We start from the raw sequence: 26,507 nt of genomic DNA on the forward strand, positions 1-26,507 counted from the left end.
TGCATGTGGTCAGATGTGATTGGATATTTTTACCCATGATAAGATCGGATTCTTGCAAGTTTCACTGTGTCTCTCATAGGTGTTGCATGAAGGCTCCTGTGTGTTCCACGCTGACTGTCCCTGTTCACCACTGTCTTTGCCGACTCCTTACCAAAGCTGGAATATCAGCACTGAGGAGCTCAAAGAGACTCTGCTGCCACCTGGAACAGCCATTCAGAACCTCTGCAACACATGGTAATACACCACACATGGTTTCATCAACTCATTCGTTGATTTAGTTATTTTTTAGGTCGCCACGGTCATTTTAAGAGCATCCAGCCTTTCTTCTTCTTCAAACAGTGGAGTATAGGATCCTGATAGACACTGCTTGTGTTACTAAGACATAAAAAGCTGCATTACTTGGACACATTTGAAAGATCCATTTTGAAATATGTTATGCAGACTACAGAAAGTACAGCCCAAAGCCCATAGTATGCCTCTTATCTTTAATGCATTCAAGAGCGGAGAGCTCAAACAGGAGGGGATATGATAAGCAGCTTTGACCATGCGTGCTGTGGGACTGAATAAAGTTCATGTAATTTGTCAGTTTCAAGAGAACTGCAGATATTCTCAATAGGGCAAAACAAGGGATTGTGGTGGGGGAAAGAAACTGATACCTAATGTGTTCCATAGATGTCTTCCTGAAAGTGGACAAAGGTAAGCACAAAATAAAAATGTGCATTTTCTAACATCAGTCAGGGGTGAGGAGTTATGGCTGTGTGTGGTCAGTGAACCTGAACTTGATTTTCACTGAGCGACTAATATAGTATGACAGTTTCATTTTGTTTGATTGAGACTCTTACACTGAGGTGGCTTACATTTTTTTATCAGCATTGCCTCTATTTGATTTTATTACGAGTTTGTCGCTTTTGCCTCTTAATCAAGTGGTTTCCTGAATATTAATGCAGTCATGTATTTATTCATCAACGGTGGCCCTGAAGAACAAATGACAGAGACAAAAGGAAAAACGCAACCACAAAAAGAAAAACACATCGACATTAACAAAAACATGACAGTAACAAAAACAGATTGACATTAACAAAAACACAATGACAAAAAGAAAAACACAACACATGTTTTTGTTAAGTCGTTGTGTTTTTGTTAATTTGTTGTCTTTTTCTTTTTGTTGTCTTTTTGTTTATGTCGTTGTCTTAATTCATTAAAAATTCCTGAGGTTTGTAATATGCAATACATAGTCTGCCTTGAAGAGAGAGAATTCCCTCTTGCATTAATTAAGTGAGATTTTCATCCCTTCATACTAAGACCATGCAGCATCTCATGGGTATGTACCTCTAACAATAGCTTAAAAAATGATTCAAATGTAATTAAATCATAAGAGTCTTCAATTGAATATAACATAATTTATAAAAAAAAAAAAAGATTTATCATTTCTTTTTCCTAAATTGCAATTTCATGACTAAATAGAGATAAAACATGCATCAAGCAATTGCTAAACACACAAATCATATTTTAGTAATTCAATACTTTCATTGATGTACTCAGCCTTGATTCTCTCAGTTCTCTCAGTGTAAATTATTAGTGGAAAGTGTAACATTTTAATCACAGAAGAAGTGTTAGGATCAACAATACATTTTGATAATATATGTTCCAAACAGACCTCCAAGCCTTCCAGAATAACTCCTCAGACCAATACAGAAAGGGAGTACTTTATGATCTTCTGCCACTTTGGTCCAAGGTGAGTGAAAGGTTGTGGTCCTGCTTAAATTGAGCAATGGGGACGCTTTAGCATAAGGGTTGGTGGTGGTGTCCACCTCAGCTTCAACATGCTACTCATATCATCTTCAAGTGCAAGTGCTGAGAGTGTCAGCAGAGTTGATCAGTTATACAGTCATCACCAGTCCAGTTTGGTACTATGATATTTCCTGTAATAGATAGTCTGACGTGCAGCAGACATGCCGTAAGTCATTTCATCTACCTCACAGTGGTTTTGATAATCATTTGATATAGTCTGATGGTCTCAACTGAGTGACATGGTGGTGGCATTGATGTGTCAGTGTTCAGTAATATCAACCTCACTGTTTTGTCCCACATACTGTATAACCTCCCTTGCCTGATTCGTCTTCTAACTTCTTCCAGCGTGTGCCAGGGAGGAGAGTTCAACTGTACCTCAGAGCTCTGTGATGGTGAGTGATAATCCGTCACAGCTGTTCTCACCAGGCACATTTTCTGCACTTTATGGGGCCTCTCTGTTTTAGCTATGAAAGCACCAGCAACAATATTCTTTAGGTGACCTGTCAGGATCATGATAGATATGTCCGCCTTTCTATAGTTAGTAACAGCTGCTGCAACAGTTGGCTCAAATAACTGAGCGGCAGTCACATCAATCACATCCTACAAAGACCTTTACTGGGTTTTCGTTTTATAAACATGCGATACCATCTTGAACTAGTGGTAAAGTGCTGAAAGATAACAAGGAGTAGGTTGCAACCCCTTGTATCCTCATAAGAGAATTTGTGAATAGCTCTGTGATTTGACCCAGGATTTTTGCTTGCCGTCATCTCATCAGCCATGCCTTTTATCCTCCTCTCTGGCAAGAACAATGTTGATTAGAGTGTTGAAAAGTGCTGCCTCCTACAGCTTTCAATAGAACTTCAGTTAAACAGAAATCATGGAGGTGACAGCTTACAATTTGTAAAAATAGGATCTTTTTTAACACTGATCAGAGCAGTGATAAGAAAACAGATCATGTACTAATTATTGATGGCATTAAGTGTATAGAATAGGTTTGACTTCCCATCGTCAAAAGTGATAAGTTTAAATGCGTAAAAAAAAAAAACAGTTTACACAAATAACCTGTTAATGCACAGGATTGCATGATTTCTTTAAATTGTTTAATTCTTCTGGACTGTGGATTTCTTATTGGAGGGACTAAGGTCAGATTTTCCACGTCAGTCCGAAGTGCCTCTCCCTGCTCCGCTATCAGAGAGCAATAATAGCCCATGTTAGTTTGAAATGGAGTCTTCTGTCATTAACTGACAACCAGTTTCCAGCTCAACACAGTAGTTCCACACAAAATATTTAAAATTTGCAATTGGGAAACTTTGGGAAAGCAGACAAAATCCTTCTCATCTGCCCCTCCAACTCTAGCATACACAGCAAAAGTAAGTCACATTCTCACATCATTGGAAACCGATGCATGAATAGAGCAGTTAAATCAGCCTGCGAGTAAGTCAGTAAGATGATCTGCATTGCAACGAAATTCACCACAGTAGATGTAGAGATTTGAATTGTTTTAGGTTATTTCTGTGTTTTACTTTGTTCTTGCCAGAGTCTGTGTTTCTCAAACCTCTGCATGGGAGATGATGAGTAAAGGTTCTTATTATGGATACAAATAGGATGATAAGAACTGGCTGTCGCTAACTGATGTAAACATTTATGCAAACAGATTTATATGTGTGTCCTTTTTCTTGCTTTTTACATTTTACTCTTTTGCTCTCTTCCTTTTTTCCAATCTCTCCTTCCCATTAATGCTTAATTTTATCCAAGACATCTCTAAGTTAAATCTAAAAATATAGCAAACATAACATTTGTCTAGAATTTGTCTAAAACTGTACACATCAATGAGAAAACAACCTTATTTCATCTTATGTTGGCATTCAGGGTTTTTTTCATAGCATTGTTCCTGCTAGGTGTTAACAAATGGTTTTAATAAAAAGCAAGTGCTCAGAGGACAGTTTTTTTTTTAATACTCAGCGCTTCAGGTAGATGAAGGTAAGATTAACACACTGACCTAAAGGTGTTTGTACTCTTCTCCCACTCTCTCCTCCTACAGTGGACTGTGAGTGGTCCAACTGGTCCAAGTGGAGCCTGTGCTCAGCAACCTGTGGTACGGGACGACAGAGCTCCACCAGAGTCATCCTGCAGTCCAGCCAGTATGGAGGGGCTTCATGTGAGGGCCCCAACCACCGCACCACAAGCTGCATGGCTCCTGACTGTGGTGAGTGAAAAGAGGGGAAATTGTTCATCATAACCAATAGGTTATATTGTTAAATGATAATGATATTTAGTAGAGACCTCAAAGTTCCTACTGGCATTTTTGTTGTGGCCATTATGCCACAACAGCTTGACTGGTAGAGGCATACAACCACGATGCAGTGAGTCTACCTAACATAAACTTTAGCCCCACAAATTATGTAATTATGACCCTAGGTGTAATTACCAGACGGGGCAGGAGGAACACAAACTCCCATCCTCGGAAAGATATGTGTGCCCCACCCAAAATATCACCTGAAACACAACCGTGGTATTTAAATGGTATTAATAAGCCCTAGAAGTGGCACATGAAAAAGGTAGGCCAAAAGTATGTGTGTGGGGATCTGAGTCTGTTGTTGGTGGCTGACCCACAGTGAGAATTTCAAATAAAGGATGTTACATTTTCTTTAATTCGCACACTACAATAAAACACATTTATAATTGTCACCAGTTGTCTTCATTTTCTCTGCAATGAGTAACAGGTCACTCTAAATGTTAGCTCATGGTTAGGTGACATTTGCGATCCACAGTAACATTAGCCAGTAATTTGAAGTAGCAAATGTAGCAGTGTAGCTTCCGTAGCTGGCAGTGATTGTAATACCTTTTCAATTCAATTCAAAATACTTTATCTGTCCCTGGGGGCCAATTTAAGGCACGTGGAGTAGTTGTACACAGAAACAAACAGGTCAAGTGTCCCAATCTAGAGTAGGTTAAATGTAGTAGACCCCTCTAGAGTTGATATTAGATTTTTGCTCCTGATTACAACCTTGACTTAAAATAAGTTGTAAGGCTAAAAAAAAAAAAAAAATCAGGTATTCCTTTTTTGACATACACTTAATTGTAAACTGTACACAGACGATATATTGAATGTTTTACCTCATCGGCTTCATTAATTTTTGTGAGTATTTGCTTGTTCTGAATTTTATGGCAGCAACATGTTTTACACAAGCTGTACTGGGACAGGAGCGACAAAAGGCTGTCAAAACACTTGTTGGAACAGTCCACAGGTTCACTGGCCACTGTCATGATTGGGTGTGAAAGGGGCATCCTCGAAAGGCTCAGTCATTCACAAGCTGGGCTGGGGCGTTGTTCGCCACTTTGTCAAACACTTGAATGTATAAAGGAGATTACTGCATGAGCTTACGACCACTCTGTAAAACCGTTGTCTGTAAACACAGTTGTTTGCAAATGATTGCATCGTTTTTTATTTTCACACAGCAGCTCAATGTTTTTGGAATCACGCTTATAGCTAATGAAGCAGTACACTGCTGCACAGGGTGAAGAGTAAAAATTAGGATCCCACTAACTTTGTGTAGTTACTCTTCTATTGCAGAGCTCTGCATTGTTTACTAGAGTCCGACCCACTTGGGAATATAAAAATGTAAAGCTTGACCGGCCCGCTGTGTCTGCTTACACGTGCTGAACTCTGATTGTACCGTGTCTGTTGGGTTGAGTTGTTAATTGAAAGATCAGTTAGCATTGCATGTTAATAAGGAAATATAACTTTTATGTCACAGCAAAAGTGAAAGGCACTGAGAGACACAATTCATTGTTGTTATGATTAATAGTGTGCCTTCAAATGCGCTGTTTCCCTGTGCTCCCTCTTCCAACTTATCAATCACCTCTCTCCACCCTGCTGTCTACCCTTTCCATTTTCTCCTCTCCTCCTTGACACGTTTTTTTTTTTTCGTCACTCCCTTCTCTCTCCTTCGTCTGCAGTGTGTCCTGTTGGGGAGCGGTGGAGGAGGAGTGTGTCTGAGGAGGTCCTGCTGTGTGAGAGGAGTTGCCAGGACATTTATTCGCCTCCCATTAACTGCAGCCACTCTGCCGAGGGCTGCGTGTGTCAGGAGGGGCTTTACCGAAACACTGAGGGTGTGTGTGTCATCCCCGCCCTCTGCCCCTGCCATGACCAGGGCATGCTGTGGGAGGTATGCATACACACACACACCCACACACACACACTGGCTAACACCCAAACAAGACATCTGCTGCCCAGCTAACTTGGTAGCTTGTCCCCATTGTGCCTGGATCATTGTGGCATTTATCTGAATCTTACCTTTAGCGTGTTGTTTACGTCCCCTCCCTTCACCCCCATTGTGTTATTTACTCATAAAGAAGGGCCTATTAGAAGATGATTGACATGCCCCGCGGGCCACATTACACCACAATGCCTTCAGCCTCATCAATTATGAAGGAAGTGCTGTAGAAAGACGGCACTCAGGCCGCAACTTGGCAGGCCTGTCAGGAATTATTTATTATAGAGGGGATATTATAGGATTATAAGAATTAATCATACACTGACAAGTGGTCATATCCCCCCTCTTGATCTTCCTTCTGTAGGCTTTTCTCTTTCATTCTTTATTTCTTTCTTTATCCTATTGTACCTCAGCTTTATCGTTCTCTGGTCTCTCTTCTGCTTGCCTTGCACGATCTTGAATATCTCACTTCCTTTTTCTCCTCAGCACCTCTACTTCAGTCTTCCTCCTTCTCTCTTTTTCTCCCTTCATCTATCCCTCTCAGTAATTCCTGCTACCTGTCTCTTTCTTTCTGCTTGTCTAGTCTGTTTATCCCTCTCTTTGTCTGTAGACCGGCAATGACTAATGTCCATTTACCTAAAGACCCTCTGTGGTTTCTTAATCAACCACCTCATGAATATAACACTAAATGGCTCAGTGCGAGTTACGAGGGCACTCTCTTGTGGATGCAAATCACAGCAAATACACCAAGTAAATAATTTCGCTCACACAAATATATAATTGTATAATTACAGCATCATAACAGGCGTACATAACCTAAATTATGCACCAGGGTGCAACCAGAGCATCAGTGGATTCACTGAATAAATAGATCGTGACCAGTCATGTGTGTGTAGGTGACAGAAAGACTAACAGCCTGTTGAGGCATCATCATTTTACCTGCATTTCAGAAATCTTGTGATTGAATGCAAATATTTTGTTTTTTTTTTCCCTTATGTGTGAGCCAGGCAGGATCAGAATGGGAGGAGGGCTGCCTGTCATGTCGTTGTGTGAACGGGAAAAAACTGTGTCAGTTAAGATGTCCGCCGATCCACTGTGATGAGGTGACAAACACACACACACACGCACTCATGCACTCCATGCTATTTGATGTCTGTCTGATTGTATTTTCCTAGGCCTTCTTTCTCTACAGAACATGACGTTGATTAATCATGACACGCTTCTTGTAAACCAACACATTTTTTAATTTAATTGTTTTTGTACCAAGATCATATATTCAGAGGCACTGATAGTAGATGATATAATGTAAATTAGATAATGTGTCATTTTATATTGCGATAGTAATATGTTCAGCTTTCTATTTTATGTTGTGACGGTACTGTATTTGTGAGGTTTAGGTACAAAAAACACTGGGTTAGGGTGAAGAAAAGATCATGTTTTGGCTTTAGATTACTGTTTTGGTCTCTAAAAAATCTGGGCTGAGAGCTTGGTTGGTCCTGAAGGTCTGCACAGATTATCTGTTAATGTGATGGGTGTACACATCCAGTCTTGGTCCAGACTCATCGGGGTCTCCCTTATTAATATTCCCACAGTCAAAGAGAGAGATATCCCAGAGCACTTCACAGTAGTGTTGCCAAGAAAACAGTAAACAACCATAGCCCTCAAGGCCAACATTAGCTAGCACACCACTGTTGACAGATAATGAAACCGACAGTTAAAACCTCACGTCCTGTTCTCATTGAATAACACAGAAACCCATGTTGACCATGTCACCATTTCATCATCCAGACTTGTTTCTTCTGCGTTGTTGTGTGTGCAGGTTTGAGAATAACAAGAACATCTTTGAAGATGATCTTTCTCCTTATTTGCATAATGCAACCTGGATTCAGTGTTGGTTTTAAGGCCCAGCCTTACAAATGCTGTAAACTGTGCTTTTCCTGTTAGCTCAACAACTATCCCTTCTACCTTAAATGAAATTGTAGAAATCTCAATGTGGTACATTGGTACGTACATATGTAAACATATGGGTGGTTCACAGAAACATTAACTGTATTATTATATACTATATATTTTCTGGCTACTTGGCTGTTTTTTTCTATTGATATATAACCCATTCACGAAGAATAGTCCTCTTTCAAGCCTTTCATTACAGAGTAATGTCTAAGGCAAAGTTTAGAGAGAAGATTATCTTATTACCTACACTGTTAATTATCCCAGAAGCCCTTAGATGTATTTTGTGACCTTCTGTGTGAACTGGGCCAACAGCTGTGTATTTACTATTATAATGATGAAAGTAATAGCAGAATCACAGCCCACGTGGTGAAATGTCAGTGGCTCAAAAGTGAGTTGAAATCATGGCGATGTTCACACTATACTATCAGACCTGAAACACCGGTGCAGTCAACTCACCACAAGCATGTGGACACATGCACATAGTACACTGCCATATCCCACACATCAACATTTTCTTTAAGATCTAAGAACTGTTTCTAGCTATTGCTGAGCACTTCTGCAGGTGTGTGTGAACCAATGCTTCCAAACAGGCAAACAGAGATGAAGGTTCATATACAGAGGCGCCATCAGCCTCCTGGACAAACGCATCAGTCCATTTAGCTGCCATTGCTTCCACCGGGGTGGTACAGTTCACTCATCTCTACTGGGCACAAACATCTCAATTACTCTGAGCAAGGGAGGAAATGCACTGCTCCCTAAAGAATGTGTGGGATGTTCTCTGCAAGTCACTGGCTGAAGCAGATCAATACCTGAGTGGCCGATCCTTCCACAAGCCTGCCCTTCTTCCTTTACCATGCCCCTCTATCTCCCTGAACACTGAAACCTGGTTTTCCTCATTAACCAACCAATTCAACGAATGCAGTATACGGCGAAGCTGAGACCTGTTCTGCAAAAGTTGGTACGTAGGTATGAAAAGCATAATTTTAGTTCAGGTGCACATTTCAGTCGGTTATACGATCATTATATCACAAGTTGAGCATCATCTGTAGAAGTTAAATATTCATCACTTAATTAGTTCCAGTAACATTTTGCATATGGTCAGGGTAATTGTATTGTCATGCATAAAGGATTATGGGTACTGGTGTACGGTTGTCATTAAGGGTGACAGCCTCTTTACAGAAAAAATAACCGCCTTAGTCTCACAGACAATGCTCAGTCATCCACCTGTGAGTGGATAACAGCTGGTCATCTCGCAGGAGACGCTGAGCTGAGTGTCAATTATGCATGTGCTCTGTAAGGCTAGAGGCAGGTGTAGAAAAAAAATTAACTCCATCTAAAATATGAATAAACTTTTGCAGTCCTTCACATAGGCGAAACTTTTGGTGACACATCAATGCAGATTCTGTCCACTGAGACTGTACTGTTTTTGAAAATAACTAAACATTCCAGTAACTCTCATCAATGCTTCTAATCAGCTCTGCATCATATCTAAAGCATTAGTTCAATGAAATTTCACCATCTATCTCCATCAAAGTAAATATAGTTTAATTTGTGGTGCTCACAGCATTGAAGAATTGCATATGAAAAATCACCAACAACAACACTTTCTAGAAACAGTGTCCCTGTTATTCTGGATAAACCATACAAGTCTGATTTTTCTGATGTAAGATGAGCTTAATTAGAAAACATTGTGTTTTTTAATCTTGTCTCAAAAACTGGATAAATAAATGTAAATATATCTGCATGGCTAGATAACACAAGTAAGTGAAAGCAAATGATTATAAAGTGAAAATATGTTCTGTGTATGATTTTAGTGAACTAACCCTTTAAGATAAAAGCTACCACCTACTCAACACACCTTTTTTTAAATAATGTCTGATTGGTTACTTGTCACAAGTAACATCCTATCAACACTGAATAATCTGAATCTGCGAAGCAATTTATCAAATCAATGTGATGGAGTGGAAGAAAATGGAATTACTGAAGTAAAATACCTCAACATTTTACTTTAAAACTGTTCTTGTATAAATTGTAGTAAGGTACATTCCATCACTGGTCATTTAAAATTTTGACTACAAGATTTTTACTTTGATTGCAAGATAATATCTGTTCAAATATTAGTTATTGGTCTCCTTGGTTACTAACAATTGGTATCAGTATTGGCAATGAATAATTAAGCATATCGGTGGATCCCTATTTCATGGTGATGAAGTAGAGAAAAGTCACAGTAGCAGAGTCTATCTCATCCTTGACACAGTAAGCTGAATTTATATCTTTAGCACACCGCGCTGTATAAAGGCCAGGGTAAAAATACATTCTGCTGACATCTGGAACTTTAAAGGAGAGGTTGATTACATAGTGAGCTCCACAATGTAGACAGTCAACTGAGCGTACAACCTGTGGTGTACCCCGGTCTTGATGCCAGTGCACTGTGTCTCTGGAGGGGCTCGGACTCGTGTAACTATTTCTGCATGCATTGTCAAATCCCTTACCTCCCCGGGCTGCACTCAATTATGCTTCGGTGAAAGCACTCCTTATCCTGGCCAATAGGAAAAGGTCATTTAATGCACTGTGTTCACTCTCCTGACAGGCTCAGAATTGGTTACTGTAGGTTTAGTTTGTTATTTGGGACTCAGATTACATTTGATCATATTGCTTCTTTTAAATGATCACCAGATACGATAACAAAACCTTTAATGCATAAGCTTTGAAAAGTGCTCCACCACTTTTCAACACTTTTCCAAGGTTATGCACTAAAGGTTTTGTTATCATATCTGGTGATTGAAACTAGACAGATGTTTTCCTATCAAACATACTATACTATTTCTATACTAATAAAACTCTAATTTCTATACCACTGCCTATAGACAACACAGATTTGACAACCATTTACTCCAAATGCCAAGTACCAGATATCCACATTTTACATAATTTCTACTTTCTGCCACATCACACACACACACACACACACACACACATACAGACTCTTAAGTTAAAAGACTTAAAAAGGTCCTCTTTGTGATCTCTCACCCTTTAAGTGAGTGGGCTCCTCTCCCTGAGGGAAGGCTGGCAGCAGTACCGAGTGGGAGGAGAAGTCCGCGGGGTGAACAGTTAGGAAAAGTGTATGTTTGTGCACGCATGTGCACGCATGTGCGCGTGTGCGCGAAATGTTACAGTTGGGTGAATATTGAGGGCTAAGCTGAGACTGGTGTTGCTGCCGAAGCCTGCTGTCAGACTGTATCTGACTGTGTGACTGTGCATGTTAACAGCAGCTATTCTCAGACAGGGACACCACAGGACACCCTGCTTTCCACTGGACTGTTCTGGATCTCTCTCTCTCTCTCTCTCCCTTTCTCTCTCTCTCTTTCTCTCTCTCTCTCTCTCTCAGTGGCTTCACTACCTCTGTGTATGTCCTTTGTGTCCTTACGTCACTGTCTCGCCCTTTTGCTATTTTTGGTCTTCATGTCTTACTTTTTGCCTCTTTAATTCCTTCTCCTATTCCTATCTGTTTAGCTGGTCTGATTCTCTGTCTCAGTCTCTCTGCCTCTCATCTCCACTACTAAGCTGAATCTCAACCTCGGCCCTCATGACCCATTGCTTCCCAGGTCTACATCAGTTCTAAACTGGTTAGAAGGAAAACCAGTAGTTGTCTGGGTAGAAGGGACTTGATCTGATGATACATGTATTGACACAGTCCATTCACACAGTATCTCCACTGGTGTGTTGTTGTGTTGTGAAGTATTCTATTCTACTGTAGTTAGCCATGCTAATGGCATGCTAATGTTAGCCCACCACTTTGGTCCAGATTGAATTATATTTCTCTACTGGATGGATCACCATGACATTTTGTAAAGACACCTATGATCACCGAAAGGATGAATTATAATAGAATGAATTAATAGTGGATTCAGTGATCAGCTGACTCTTACTCTCAAAACCATCCAGTGCACCAAAATATGCTAAGCTAATGTCCTTCACATCCACGTCAGAGTACTTTGTTTAGTACTAATTGCCATGTTATTAGTACTTGTAGCATGCTAACATGCTATACTAAGTAGCATACATGGCGGACATTATACCTGCACCAGAATGTTAACGCTAAAGTCAAAGCAAACCTCAGAGTTTCTAGCATCTAGTCTGTTGGTTGTTGAAGAATGTGTACTTACATACACTATGTGATCATTGTCACATGTTTAATTAAATACAAAAGTTATGTTTGTCATGTTGCATTAGTTAGTGCTGGGCATGATTTTTGATTGCTTGTTGAACCCACTTCACCTGTTTGTTTTCACTGAGACTTGTGAAAGATTGTCAAAAACACACATGTTATCTCTCTCTCAGGGGGAGGTCAAGGTGGAGGAACCAGGTAGCTGCTGTCCAGTCTGCAGAAGGCAGTTTCCAGGTTAGTAAAACACACAGCATGCAGAAAAACACATCGCAAAATCTACGAAATTGACTGGATTTCAGAAATAACATGCAAACTACTAGATATACTTTGGGTGTAAAAAAAGGAAAAAAAAGTAATTCAGTGCTCTGAGTAGGTGTAGGTTAATTTTTTTTCTCAAAAACACTGATGCTGCATTTTTACTTTGTGGCTGTTGTTAGTTAGTGATGCTTCTCCATCCATTATCACTTAAATAAACAGAGCAATTAAAGTGCTTGAAAATAAATCTCAAACAGATATACAAAATCATTCTTGTTCCCTTTATTTCGTGTTATAACTTCCTAACCGCTTCATTGGATTTGAATGTTCTACTGTTAATTTTACAGGAGGCTAAAAAACCAAGTGCTGCTCTCTCCAATTAGTGAGAGATTACATTACTTAACCTACGTTGGAGCTTTAATCTTCCTCCCAGTGGAGCAAATGTCACATGCTGCGAGGGACCATGGCAATGTCACTGTGTTCTCTGGCTCTGACTCTTCCTTTGTCTTTTTCCTCATTCTTTTCATGCAAATACAAAAAAATATATATATATATATATAATTATTTTTTTTGCTTCTAGCTTCTCATAGTCTCCTTTTCCTCTGCCCTCTGTATTCCCCATTTAATGTCATATCTCCTTTTGCCCTTTTCCCTCCTTCCTCTTCCTCCTGGCTGTGTTTCCGTCAGGCGAGCCCGTGCCAGAGTGTCGGCGCTATGTGCAGGTCAGGAACATCACTAAGGGAGACTGTCGACTGGACAATGTGGAGGTCAGCTTCTGCAGGGGACGCTGCCTGTCGAGGACTGATGTCATCCTGGAGGTACGCAGAAGACACACACACACACAGAAGATATTACTCTCTGAGGCATCATTGATGCGTATTGACCTCAACATGAGTGACAACTGGTGGCACTCTAAAGGTCAATACAGCAGCGAAGTGGACTTGAAGGGACTGGAACTAGAACAGGAATAAGATGTTGGTTCTAATTGTTTGCAAATTGCCCACCAGGCCTGCACAATCATTTATTTTCTTTTAAATCATTACAGCCTCTACAGCCAGTAGGTCGTGAAGCATTTATTTAAGCGTGAATGTTTGCTAAACAAAATCCACTAACTTTTATTAAGAACGCTGTATGCAATGTGCAAGAAAATAATCTGGATTATTGCCTTCGCTATCACTGTGAAGCCAAATGTCCCATCTGTTTTTCCCCCTGAAGCATAAGCTGGCATCAGGGTGTTAAAGAGAGTTTTTACAAAACAAATTGAAGTCAAACGTGTGTCTCCGTTCAGCTGGTCGTGCCTGCTGTATCTCACTTCTTCATACATAAACAAGGTAGAGCTAACAGGCTGTGACAGTCTGTGCCTTCTGCCAACTGTAGTTACAGTTATATACACACTTCACACAGATGACATGAAAGCAGGTGAACAAAAATCCATAATTCAGGAGGTGAGTCACCAGTGATCTAAATATAGATGTTTTGAATAGGAGTAGGGGACACGTGTAGAGTCTGCCAGTGATTCGATCGCCTTTTTTCTTTCTTGCATTCATTTGTTGTCTTCTTCTTCTCTTGTAACACAGCAAGCTCATCACTTCATCACCATGGTGACTTTGTTCTCCCTTGGCATCCATACATCTCCGCAGTAAAAATAGAGTTCGTCACATTCGTAAAAAATAAACATCAGCTCAGCCAAATGTGTCATTACCTCCTGTTACTGTGGCAACCAGGGATGGTAACCGGTGACTAGGCCGCACATAGAAGTTCCCTTTTGCATTGATCAGCAGGACTGGAAGAAGAACCAGCGTATTCACAGGAATCACTCCAGCAGCTGAAGTGTAAAACATGCAAGCACACACGCACGCACATATGTTCACATACATTGCTGGAGTCTTTTCAAAGTGTATGAAGCTGTAATAACAGCTACTTAAAAGATGAAGGTGCCTCGTAGGGTTTGATCCTGGACTCCCTCCCTCATCTTACCTGCCTTTCCCACTGTTATCTGTCATTCACTGCTACCTTCCATTGTACTTTCCCTTTATCCCTCCTCCTTTGCCTGCCATAATTGGATACATGAGTACAACTTAGAGAAGCTGCCTTCTATCGTGCAAAACAGGCTGGGCTTTTTTTTTTTAATCAAGTATTTCAATTTTGAGTTACAAAAATGTATAAAAAACAACAACCGTAGTCCCAGATTTGTGCTTGTTTAAGCGTTCTATGTTCTTCTTCCTATATTAACTTAATTTGCCAAGTAGACTGTCTTTGAGTATCTTGAAATGCACAATTATCATTATGAATAATAATAATAATAATAATAATAATAATAATAATAATAATAATAATAATAAGCCAACTCACAATTATGAACCCGCAGATAATTACTAACTCAGTCTGCTGTTCACCTCAGCTCTATAAAGCATTTTAGCATCTTTCAGCTCATTGTTTTGGTTTATCAACCTGCAGCTTTATTGTTCTGTTTGACTAGCTGGTCTAGCTGGCGTTGTGATGGCAGGTTCCCGACAGCAACAATCAGAGGATGCCCAATAAAACTAAAATGTAGTTTTAGCGAGCGACAGACATGAGAAAAAAAGGTTGCACAAAGTTAAAAACACGGCGACAATGGTCAGCTGCCACAAGTTAGTAGCATTTGCAACATGGTGGCCAATATGCAGCGGGATGACGAATTGTGGCCACACAGCAATGCCCACCTGAGAGGAGAAAAAGGCCTTAATGTTGGAAGTCAACGTTGTTATTTGTGATCAGGTTCACTAGTGTACAACTGTTTTACAGGTAAATGATTTTGGTTTTCTTCTTTTTTTCATGCTACTGTTCCTTACAGCAAGCAGACACAAAATGCAAAGTATTAAGTCAGTTAGAATAATCAAGTATAATGTCAGTGGGCTGGGAAATCCAATCAAAAGGAGCAAAGTTATGACAAAATTGAAGAGGGAAGGGAATGACGTAGCTCTTTCAAGAGACGAAGAAAGATGAAAGCTACCAAAAATATAAAATGAATGATTAAGGAGCTGAAACTCTCAGACGTATGGAAGGATTTGAACCTGACAAATAGGGACTATACCGTTTAAGATGTGTGGGCATCAAGGATGAGAAACAACCTGCTTGTATGTATTGTGGTTCAACAAGGACGACGCGGTTGCATTTACTGTAAAGCTTCTGGCTTTGTATTCTGATAGAAAGTGTATTATTGTGGCCGCTCGGTGCACATGCGAACGTGGATGACAGCAGAGGAGAAAGGAGGGTCTGCTTTCATTGGTTATAGCCTTTTCCTGGTTCCTCAACCTGTCTGCCACTCAATCTGTTAGATATCTGGTGGACATCGCCATCACATCAGCAGGCTGTTGGCTCAGTTGCATTACATTGGTGTCTGTTGTGATTTAATATATCCAGAAATGCCCCACAGTAAATGTTGTACAAAGAATGCCTTGTAAATACTGTATACCGCAGTTTATACTGTATTATCTTGTAATCTGATATAAAGTTAGGGGTTCTTATTTCTCCCCCTGCCTCCTCTCTCCTCCTCTATCAACCTGCCCATTTGCCTCCTTTAAACTTATCCTGCTTTTTTCCTACTGTTTTACACCTCATTCTCTCCCTGACCTCCGCTTTCTCCTGTACACCCTGCAGCCTCTCCTCCTCATCATATTCCAATCTCCCTAATTGGCCCACTCCACCTTATCATCCATTTATTCTCCCTTGGCTTAACAACTCTATCATGTCACTCTCTCCACAGGAGCCCTACCTGCAGTCAGTTTGCGAGTGCTGTAGTTACCGCTTGGACCCTGACAACCCAGTGCGTTTCCTCAGCCTGCAGTGTGACAGTGGAGAGAGCGAGCCTGTCGTCCTGCCTGTCATACACAGCTGCGAGTGCACCAGTTGCCAAGGTGGGAATAATGAGTGTGGCCGAGAGGATTTCCCTGTGAATGACGGTGTGAAAACATAGCATTTAGATATATGTAAAAATAGTAGCAGGGGATGCATGTTTACACACTCAGGTCAGGAAGTGGCAGGAAGTGATTCAAACAGGGGAAGGGCAGGGAGTTTGATCCAAAAATAAACATATGCCGAAGTATGATAATTGCGTGTTTGTGAAGTAGAATGCGATACAAGCTAACATCATGTGAGCCAGAAAGCAGGATAATACTCATGTAGCTAACGTCACAGGTTTGAACCTTGGATGAAGTGATAATACTGTTTTTTACTTTGATATATTGGCTTCATGATTACATATTCAAAGCCATGGTCACTCACATGCTGATGTATAGATCATTTAAAGCTGTGGAAACACCATAAACATGTTTTCACTCTGTCAGACTCAAATGAAATAGATTGAAGGCACTCAATCTCACTTAAACAATTTACCCATGATTTACTGAGCGTGGATTGACTATTTTGTTATACATCCTTTTTATCTTTTATATGTATTTATCAATTGTACTTTAAGGAACTGATCATGAAACAGTTTCAGTTTAATACTGATGCCACCATATGACCCACATAAGAAAATGGGACCATCAGAGACAAGACTGGCTATTTATATATTATTATTAAAGTTCCTCTTAATTCCTGTCACCATGTCAGGTAAGTGAAAAAATATAAACTGTTTTTTAAGGATGGAAAATGGCATCTCAATGAAGTCAAGTACTGCATGAGGATTACATTGAAAGGACTGAATTCAGCCTGTAATTATACAGGTTTGGCTTTGAGGAGTCCTTCTCTGACAGCAGATACTATTAAACAACAGCAGGAATACCTTTGCCTGTTTCATATCAATAATTTCATTCAATTTAAAGATTTAAAGTTCAGTTCTCATCTTACAAAAAATACACCGCTTATACACATATACACGAATAATAACAATAAATAAATAATACGTATTACAGTGGTTTAGTTGTTTGGACTGTGTTACCTTTCAAGTCAACTTTCCTGTACTTGGGTCAGAGCAGGTGACAGATGTCCGCAGTTCAGATGTCACAACTGTCTCAGGTTTACATTTACATTTAGGGCATTTAGCAGATGCTTTTGTCCAAAGCGACTTACAATAAGTATATTTGTCACAAGAGAGAAACCATGACATATCACTGTCGATGGAGTAAAAGAAATATAGAAACAATAGTCCAGCCCTCATTGGTGGGGTGTGTCCACTACTATTGGTTGCTGTGATGATAAGCATACTGAAGAGCTACATTATGATCATTTCTAATCCTATTAGTGTGTTAATTTTCCTTCTAAACAAAAAATATGAGGATGGTTTGTTCCACGGAACAAATCTGGAAAGGGGAAGTAGAGAACTGTTTGAAAATGGCAGGCACTTGACAGGTTATTGGATGAACCATCTGTCCATCACTATCTCTCTTTGGCTAATACAACCAGTTAGCTCAACAATAGGAGGGTGCTACCACCGGTGGAGCCAGTTGGTAAATCAAACTTTTATTCAAGTCAGTCAAGAGAACAGCAGAAACATGTTTGATAGTGCTGCAGGGATAATGTATTTTTTAGGCTAACCTGGATGTTAGCAATGACCCGGTTCCTGTGACATAAAGCCTATGAGATAGTTTCATGGGATTTTAGATTATTGCAGAAAAAAAACTCTGCAGCAAACACACGTTTATGATACTTAATGAACATCAATTTAGTGATTTTTGAAGTGTAAATTAAATCACTCCAAGTAAAAAACTAACGTTAGGCTATAAACGCACCTCATCTCAGTCGCACTGCCATTGAGGATCCTGCACTATAATATGAACAATTAACTATAAAATGATTTAAGTGTTTTATGGCTTAGAACAAAATGTGAAAATCACTTAACTTGAGAGTTTTAGTCCTTTGGTGTGGGGTTGTATGGGATCCCTAGTCAGTGTATAACCTGCGGTAGATGACCGTCAGCTCCCACCGTGTGGAGAAGGAGTGCGTAGCGCCGCCAAGGAAGAAGAAGAGCACTGTACTCGACAATGTAAAGCTCCAAACATTTTCTACATATAGCTTACACATACGAGGGTTTATTGATTGATTGATTGATTGATTGATTGATTGATTGATTGATTGATTGATTGATTGTGGGCCTTTTTTTCCAGTGGCTAAATTAATTTTGCCACCAGTGCTGTTAAAGCTTTGCTTCTGTGTCGATGCTATGCACTGCTTCTCCACACAGGGGGAGAGCTCACTTGTTACTATGCTTTTGGTACACCTGGTTTGGTACACTTGTCGCATAAGCCATTATTATTAAAGGGATATTCCGGTGTAAGTTTAATCCATAGTCTAACACACCTTGACACTGAGTACGACCCCTCCCCAAGATAAAGTTTGTGGACCACTAGCTTACATAGTTTTAGCATCCTCAGAAACGACTGTAAAACTACATAAGCTAGCGCTCCGCAAACTTTATCTCTCAAGGGGAGGTCGTGTTCGGTGTCAAGGTGTGTTAGAACATGAATTAAATTTACACCGGAATATCCCTTTAAGCCCAGCAGACATATAAGCAGTCATGCCGCTTTTCCGCCTGGAACTGAAGGGGAATGAATACCATGCCTACCTGGCCCGTGCAAAATGGCTCTGTGCTGGTCAGTTTTTTTGGAATGCACCCATGAAAAACACCTGCGGTAACATCACTGATTGAGTGTAGCCAGTGCAGCCAGTCTGAGGGTGTAATCCCACAGAGAGCAGCTCAGTAAGTGGCTGGAACACTCCAACCCCTCAATACAATTTATCAGTCACTTTCCTTTCACTCTAGGTCGCACACAAACATACACACGCGCACACACACACACACACACACACACACGGTCACTGAAAAACATGCATTTACACAGAGTCACACGTGCACATAGACTCTAATCTTAGCAAAACATACGCTTGCCTTTGCCCACGATGAATAATTCAATCAAGGATCCCACCTCTGAAGCAATTATGTGCTAATCCATTCATCAACATGGCTGATTGCCTTAGTTAATTGGATGTAGCCACATACGACACAGAACATCCCCCCAGCCCTGATTCCCCTCCTAGCTCTACACTCCCGTGGACATCACGTCTGACGGATTTGGTCTCGGCGACAATCAATCTTTGCTAGCGTGTGGCCGCGCTCTCTCTCTCTCTCTCTCTCTCTCTCTCTCTCTCTCTCTCTCTCTCACACTCACACACACACACACACACGCATTTTGATATATATACACTGTGGTTCATGCATGTCATAGCTATACATCTGTAGTTGATTTCATTTAATAGATTTAATTTTAATTCAGTGTAATAAAGGACACTGTAGTTTTGGAGAAGAAATGAATTCTCAGAATGTTGACGTTTCAAATATTAATAGGATAATAATACAAGCTCAGAAATGTATATATGTAAGTTAATTCAAAAGCTGTTCTCAGAGAAAATTAAGGTCCCAGAACACTGTTTGGAGCTAGAAAGGTGGCAGGGTCCGCCACATATAAACATGGGAGAACAGTATTAAAAATTGTGATGTCCTTTAAGATCAGTTTGATTATTTAGTTTGTTTAGGCAGAAAAAAATTAACCAATGAAGACTTCTTCTTCTTCCAAGCGCAACTTTAAATTCAACTATGCAAAGGCAGATATCCTGTTCTATATCAAGTCATGCTGTTCATATATATTTTTAATTCAGTCTCTATCTTTTATCCTGCAGCGCAGACGACTGACATTATTACAGACATAACAGTGAAGTTATGATTTCACCAGTCTGGCTGTTCCTCTTCTTCACAGGAGGTGACCTGTCCAAACGCTGAGGGAGTATGATGAGTGTGTGTCTGTGAGCTGAGTGTGTGTGAGTATAGATGTGTGTATTCACGAGAGACACTGAGAGCAGGACCACGAATACCAAATGAAGTGGGAGCGCCACACTGAAGACTTCTGGGGTGGATGGATGGATGGATGGATGGATGGATGGATGGATGGATGGATGAGTGGAACATAAAGCCCTGAGAGCCTGTTGGTGTACATGTTGTTCTGTAGTCCTTAGTCATCATATGACTGGATGCTACTGTTGATTCTGAAACTTTGTTTATTCTTCAGCCTGTACAGCTTATTCTACTGTATATTTAAAGACTAAAGATACAATAATTCAAGCAATACCCATTTTGCATTAAAATATGTTTCCTTTGTATTTGTAATGAAAATGAGCCAGCAGTCTGCTTTAAGTTGGAGTTCACTGTAACTGGTTAGATGTTTGAGCATGTTGCAGTTTACAGTGTACCGTAGTTTAAGTGGACATGTCAATAAATATTTTCTCCACATGGAAAATACTTTGAACTGTCTCTCTTTTTAAAAATCTTTTAAAGCCAGTAGCTTCCTGTACAACAACGTCATTTGCCATTTCATGTGTGAAAATCCCCTTTGTGTTTTCACATATACATGTGAAAAGAACATGTCACATGTGAAGTGGACATTTTCAAAAGTGTTTGGCTTTTATCACACATGCATTAAACCTTCCACTCGTATGTAAATGGATGATTTACATGTGGTTGGCCTTTTTTCACATGTAGAAGAACACACTCGCACACAAATCCCAAATCCCATGAAATATGCTTATTCAAATGTTAACACATTTTTACATGCAAATTTGAAATAACGTCAGAAGTGAGCTGGGTATTTTCTCATGTGATCAGCCTTTCTCACATATACATACAATTCTACATAAGTAATTTAAATTTTTTATGTGTGAATTACAAACAAGCTGCTTTTTGACCACATGTGGAGTTGAATTTCTACAGTAACCAGCCGGATGTCCGGGCCATCCCTTACACTTTTATCATTTTCTTCCAAGTTTCTTACCTGTTTCTTTTCTTTTCTTATTTTTGGATTTTGTGTCAGTACATGAGACTATCAACAATATTACCAGCAGCATGTTCAAAAAAGTGCCCATTTTAAACCTTTTGTAAGGTCTACAATGCACATATATTGAAGCAGGAGGCTCATTTCTTCATTTCAACTCAGTTTGCCTCTCAAAGTCTTGTGGCTCAGGGGAAGCCAGTGTCCTGTTATCTGAAGGTTGCTGGTTCAGTTCCCCTGGTCTGCATCTCAAATTGTCCTTGAGGAAGATACTGAATCCCAAACTGCTCCTGATGTGCTGGTTGGCAAGTTGTGTGGCAGCCACAACCATTAGTAATATAAATGTATGTGAAATGGTCAGTCCCATACAACTGTCTTTGACTTATCACTTAGTTCATGTTGAGCGCGATAAGGAACTTTTTTTGTAATATACGTATGCATATTTGTGCGCATTATCCAAAAAACTGAAGATGCACAGCAGTGCAGCTGGCAGGGCGAGCCACAGAGAACCAGAAAAAAAAAAAATCAATATTCCAGCCCACACCAGGATACAGCTGACACTTTTCCATTAACATTTACATTTAAAACAAAAAGGAGTGAACTACTAGTTTTGCATGTTGCTTCAACAGATTCAGTCAGTGAATTTTTAATCAAGTAGCCTCACTCGTATTGACATCCTGGTGTGTTGTCTAAGAGAGTGTCTAACTACTCCTCCTATTTTAACCAACTTATCATCGGCAGTATTGTTGATTTATCCTGTTAGATCGAAGTTACCCAAGGTTGCATCATCTACCAGCCCTTCTGTGAGTGCATTATATTACAAATCTAACGTCCACACGCAGTCTGAGCTCTGCGGTTTCAGTGGAAGCGGATGTAGGCCGACGATGAGCATTTTTTTGGTCATTTTCTTTTCCCAAAAAAGGACCGTGTGGACACACACTGATTCATTTTTGCGCCGAGTGAAAACTGTTTCCCTGGAAATGTTTTGATGGCGATGTTTCTGACCACAGAGTTTAATTTGCCGCTGTGCTGTTTATTCATTATAAGACCGTGTCACTTTTAATGAATTTGTCAAGACGGAGTCTGACGCTTTCTCACTTCATTTATTTGGACATTTATTCATTGTCGTGCGCGGTGAAGTACATTAAGAACTCCTGGAGCAAATAGCCATCTTTCTCTCCGTCTGTCTTTACGTGTGTGTGTGTGTGTGTGTGTGTGTGTGTTTGACAGGCCAGGATCTGTCTCATCAAGAAACTGTCTGCTTTTTCCTCCCTCCTGCCCCCTCCTCGCCTCCTCTGTCCCCCCCTCCCTCTCTCTGTTCCTGAGTTAAGGGAGTTGAGAGAGGAAGGCTGACCGGCAGCACCTCCTCTAGCATCCAGCCGCTGGAGTAAACACTGCTGGATTTAATATGTACACATTTTTAATTCACATCAAAATGTCACTTTTTGATGGATGGCTCCTGAGGCCTTTTCCAACTACAAGGCTGCAATTCATCATGTCTGACCAATCATTAAAGCGCTGGTCGCTGGAAAAAGTTAATGCATTTGTGCCGCTCGTGTTTTGATGAATGCAGCGAGGGGGCAGCTGTGCTGCTTTGTGCTTGAAACAACATTACTAAGAACAAGAGATTTTTTACTCAGTCAAGGCCTATTACTTCTGCACTGGACTGATCCAACAGGTTGTTTCTGATGGATTTAAAGAGACTGTGAGAAAGCTGAGGATGATGGACAGGTAGGGGAGGAGCGTTGTGTGCTGCTGCCTTCAAGTTTGTCAGGAAAAGACAAAAAACTCTGTCCGTTTGCCCACATCACATCTCCCTTGATTTCCAAAAGGAGGAGTCAGCCACCAAAAACTGCTTTTGGTTCAGTTTTTGCACGTGTTTCTGAGCAGACACATAAAAAAAGACTCAAGTGAATACTTGCAAGCCTGTGAAGAGCAGGGATCTGAGTGGGCAACATCCACATATCTACACTTCTCCTCCCTCCACAGTCACTCCGGAGCCGTTCTGACGCAAAGATGGCGCATGAATGCTGTCTCAGGAGGAGCAGATCAATCGTCCGTGCGCGCTTAGAACTTACAGCACAATATCCGACGGTCCGTGAAGGCATCATCCCCCAGCATAAATGACGGAAGGGGGAACCCCGGTGGTGTGACGTAGCAGAGCAGCCGGAGTGGTGAATCCCCGTCCAGCGGTACAGTAACGAAGCATCGCAGCCGCCTCTCCGAGCGTGTGTACGCGGGACCCAGCGATTCAGGGGCCGCAGAGACGCTCCACTACATATGAGGGCCGTGAACACAGCAGGGGTGTGCGTGCGTGTGTGTGTGTGAAACATATCCTACCCACACAAGAAGACAGGTCGTGTACAGCCGAGCACACCTGTCAGCGGCGGCCGTTTGACCGCAGGTGAAACACAAAGCGCGCTCCCTTTTTATCTGACTCCAGCAGAAAGGCTGCAGCTGTGATTAGGGTTTCCTCTGAGCGGCCAGTGCCCTCAGCTGTGATACACAATCACATAAATATTTTAATAACGTCATTTCTGGTACTGAGAGAAGATTCCCCCCCCCCCTCACTTGATCACCTCAGGTGTGGCTGAAACTCTTCCTCTCGGTGATGAAGATCACCTTGGTCGCTGAGAGTGCTTCTACTCCTGCTTCCTCCACATCTCCAGCTCCTGATGAGCAAAGGGTTAAAAGAGGCGCAGCTAGACGCCGGTGGAGAGCTGAAGTCATCCGGCAGAGCGCACAGCGAGGAGGAGGAGGAGGAGGAGGAGAGACGCAGAGAACACCTCCAAAAACACCCATCTAGGACGACTCAAGCTGCGGATCTGCGCTCTGCTCTTCTTCCTTTAACCCGTCGTTGTGTTCCCTCTCTCACTCAGACCATCCAGGAGGCTCGGGGAGGGGGGGGAGGAGAGGAGAGGAGAGGAGAGGAGGTGGGATGAGAAACAGCTCAGAAACGCGCAGCTGAGCGCCCCAACTATGGCTCCAACGACGCTCGTCGGGAAGCTCGCCCGGTCCGCCTCCCAGGAGCGGGCTGCCGTGCGGGATGAGAGGTCCGCTGTACTCCACCGAGTGTGAGACCAGGAAGGAATATCACCTGACAGGCGCCCCCCCCCTCCCCTCCCCTCCCTCCCCTCGGGGTTACAGAAACAGACGCCCTCGCTCCTCTCAACCTGGAAACTGGAGGCTGGAAACGGCTCAGATCCGCCGTGCGTCCAGTGCGCCCGCCCTCCTCCACTCTCCTCTCCTTCACTTCCCTGCGGGAGACCAACCGCGAGCCTCTCGTCTCTCTGAGCAACTTTGGGGGAAAAGTTTGGCCCCGGGATTACCGCCGCAGAGCCCGTCAGTGTCGAGTGCTCCATGCGGGGAGCGCGCTGAGGCATCGTGCGCACTGGAAACACAGCCTCGGCGTGATATATAGAGTCAAACTCCTGCAAAGTCTCTCAAAGTCCGGGGGCCACCGCAGCGAAGATGCCGGTCCGGAGGGGCCATGTGGCTCCGCAGAACACCTTCCTGGACACCATCATCAGGAAATTCGACAGTCAAAGTAAGATCACTGTTTTCTTACCTCCTGCGGGAACATTCCCAACCCTGCCTGCAGCCTCTTTTCTCTCATTAAAGCCCACTTTTAATAATCGGTTTGTTAACTCCAAAGGGAAAATGGCATTCTAACGACGCGGGCTTCCTGCTGACATTTCGTTTTCCAGAATTAGCCTCAATAATGATGTTTGCCGATGCATGGTTAATGCCTTGACGCGTCTCGCAGTGGCGCGGAGACGCTGTGAGCAGCCGAGGTGAGAACATGTGTGAAGACTGAAGGAAATGTGACGAGGAGGAATCCAACAAAACTTCATTAAAAAACAAAACAAAAACGTGACTCTTCCTTTTCACAGCTCACATCAAACCAGCGTACATCAGAGGGGTTTCTTTCTTTCTTTTTTATTTGTTGTACACCTAATTCATTTCTGATCTCAACATGAACACTTTGTGTAGATTTGATCGGCTGAAATCTTGTTTGTGGGTCTGAACCTTACAGCTGCATCAGCCATATGTCATACAGGACTGATTCAGTGCAATAGAAAATCTGATTAGCTTTGTTTCTGCAGATCCTCTCCATGCCTTAGTGTCGCCCTAAGTGTCTTATGCTGCTGCTGTCTTGACTGATTTAGTCAGATAAAGCAATCTGCAGAAATTTTTTTTTTTTTTAAAAATGACACCCTGAGGTGCTTTTGGAGGCACTGACTCTATTATCTTTGGCTCAGCTGGTGTGGATATGTAAAACAGTTTTTCTGCAGAAACTGCTGGAAACTAAACCTATTCCAGCGCGCAGATGCTTTCTGGACATCATCAGCTATCACACACTTTGTCTTGTTTAGCTCAAAAGAAAAGAAAAAAAAAAAAATCTCCTATCAATTAGTCAGCTGTAGGTTAGAAGCTAGAAAACACAAACAGCTGCTAAATTTTTCATCGAGCCCCGGGTCGTGAAATTTGAAGCTGCCTATATTTCAAAATACACGGGCTCCATCCGTCCTCGCCTTCCCTGAGGCGGTGGTTTTTTTTTTTTCCATCTCCGAACGTGTGACCAGACTTTCAAACGTGCCTCAGCGGCCACACGGAGGCACGTCTCCCGCATGAAGCACACCTTTAACGGCCGACGAGGAAGATGAGGATGGTGATAGCTGTGGCGTGAGTGAAGAGTTAACGTTTGAGCGCAGGTCAGGTTCTGACAGTCGAGCTGATGTACGAGACGTTCAGTGCGGATATAAATGCGGGTTTTAAGGAATGTAAATGTCAGATGCTACCCTCAGGAGGAGATCAGGGAAATCTGGGGATGTGAGCTGAAGCGAAATTGACCAAATCCTCTGCAAACTTGACCTCGTGAGACTTCTGAATTGTTGAGCAGAATCCTGCCTGTCTTCCACCGTCCACCGTAAGATTTCGCTCACCGGGCTGCGTTGGTGGAGCGTTCGAAACACCCCAGAGCCACAGCAGCTGTGGGGCTTCAAACAAGGTGTGAGAAGGATGGATCTGGATTTCTGAAGTCGGGTAATCGAAATTAATCCTGCCGCATTTATGTTTTGCATCCTGATAAGCGCGGGCGACCCTGCAAAGGTGAACACGTTCTCCCTCTGCTGAAGCGCCGCCGACTCATTCCGCCATGCTCATCTCTTCAGTGTGTCTTCACCGCAGATTAGACAGGGCTTCAACTCGTGGCAGGGCCGAGTGTGTGTGAGAGGAGCACTCATTGGAGTTACAGGGGAACATAATCTACAGCTGAGAGGCACAGATCGTCACATCGGTGCTCTCTAAATGTTTTCCCAGTGA

General features: G+C 41.8%; 2 protein-coding genes across 3 annotated transcripts in view; both read left to right on the forward strand.

The window, feature by feature from the left end:
- Positions 1-20,656, forward strand: part of scospondin (subcommissural organ spondin) — an 87,747-nt gene extending 67,091 nt beyond the window's left edge. Inside the window, exons 109-117 of the mRNA XM_037080137.1 lie at positions 80-234; positions 2,137-2,183; positions 3,833-3,997; positions 5,752-5,960; positions 7,016-7,111; positions 12,303-12,363; positions 13,072-13,202; positions 16,130-16,280; positions 20,118-20,656. Coding sequence (XP_036936032.1) covers positions 80-234; positions 2,137-2,183; positions 3,833-3,997; positions 5,752-5,960; positions 7,016-7,111; positions 12,303-12,363; positions 13,072-13,202; positions 16,130-16,280; positions 20,118-20,140 — 1,038 coding nt within the window. The 3' untranslated portion in view covers positions 20,141-20,656. The remainder of the gene's footprint in view (positions 1-79; positions 235-2,136; positions 2,184-3,832; positions 3,998-5,751; positions 5,961-7,015; positions 7,112-12,302; positions 12,364-13,071; positions 13,203-16,129; positions 16,281-20,117) is intronic.
- A 3,162-nt stretch (positions 20,657-23,818) lies between these two features.
- kcnh2b (potassium voltage-gated channel, subfamily H (eag-related), member 2b) overlaps positions 23,819-26,507 on the forward strand; it is a 246,851-nt gene continuing 244,162 nt past the window's right edge. For both annotated transcript variants that reach the window (XM_037079655.1, XM_037079656.1), the window contains exon 1: positions 23,819-24,729. In XM_037079655.1, coding sequence (XP_036935550.1) covers positions 24,654-24,729 — 76 coding nt within the window. In that variant the 5' untranslated portion in view covers positions 23,819-24,653. The remainder of the gene's footprint in view (positions 24,730-26,507) is intronic.

This window comes from Acanthopagrus latus, chromosome 19 (genome assembly GCF_904848185.1).
Source record: "Acanthopagrus latus isolate v.2019 chromosome 19, fAcaLat1.1, whole genome shotgun sequence".
Taxonomy (NCBI): domain Eukaryota; kingdom Metazoa; phylum Chordata; class Actinopteri; order Spariformes; family Sparidae; genus Acanthopagrus; species Acanthopagrus latus.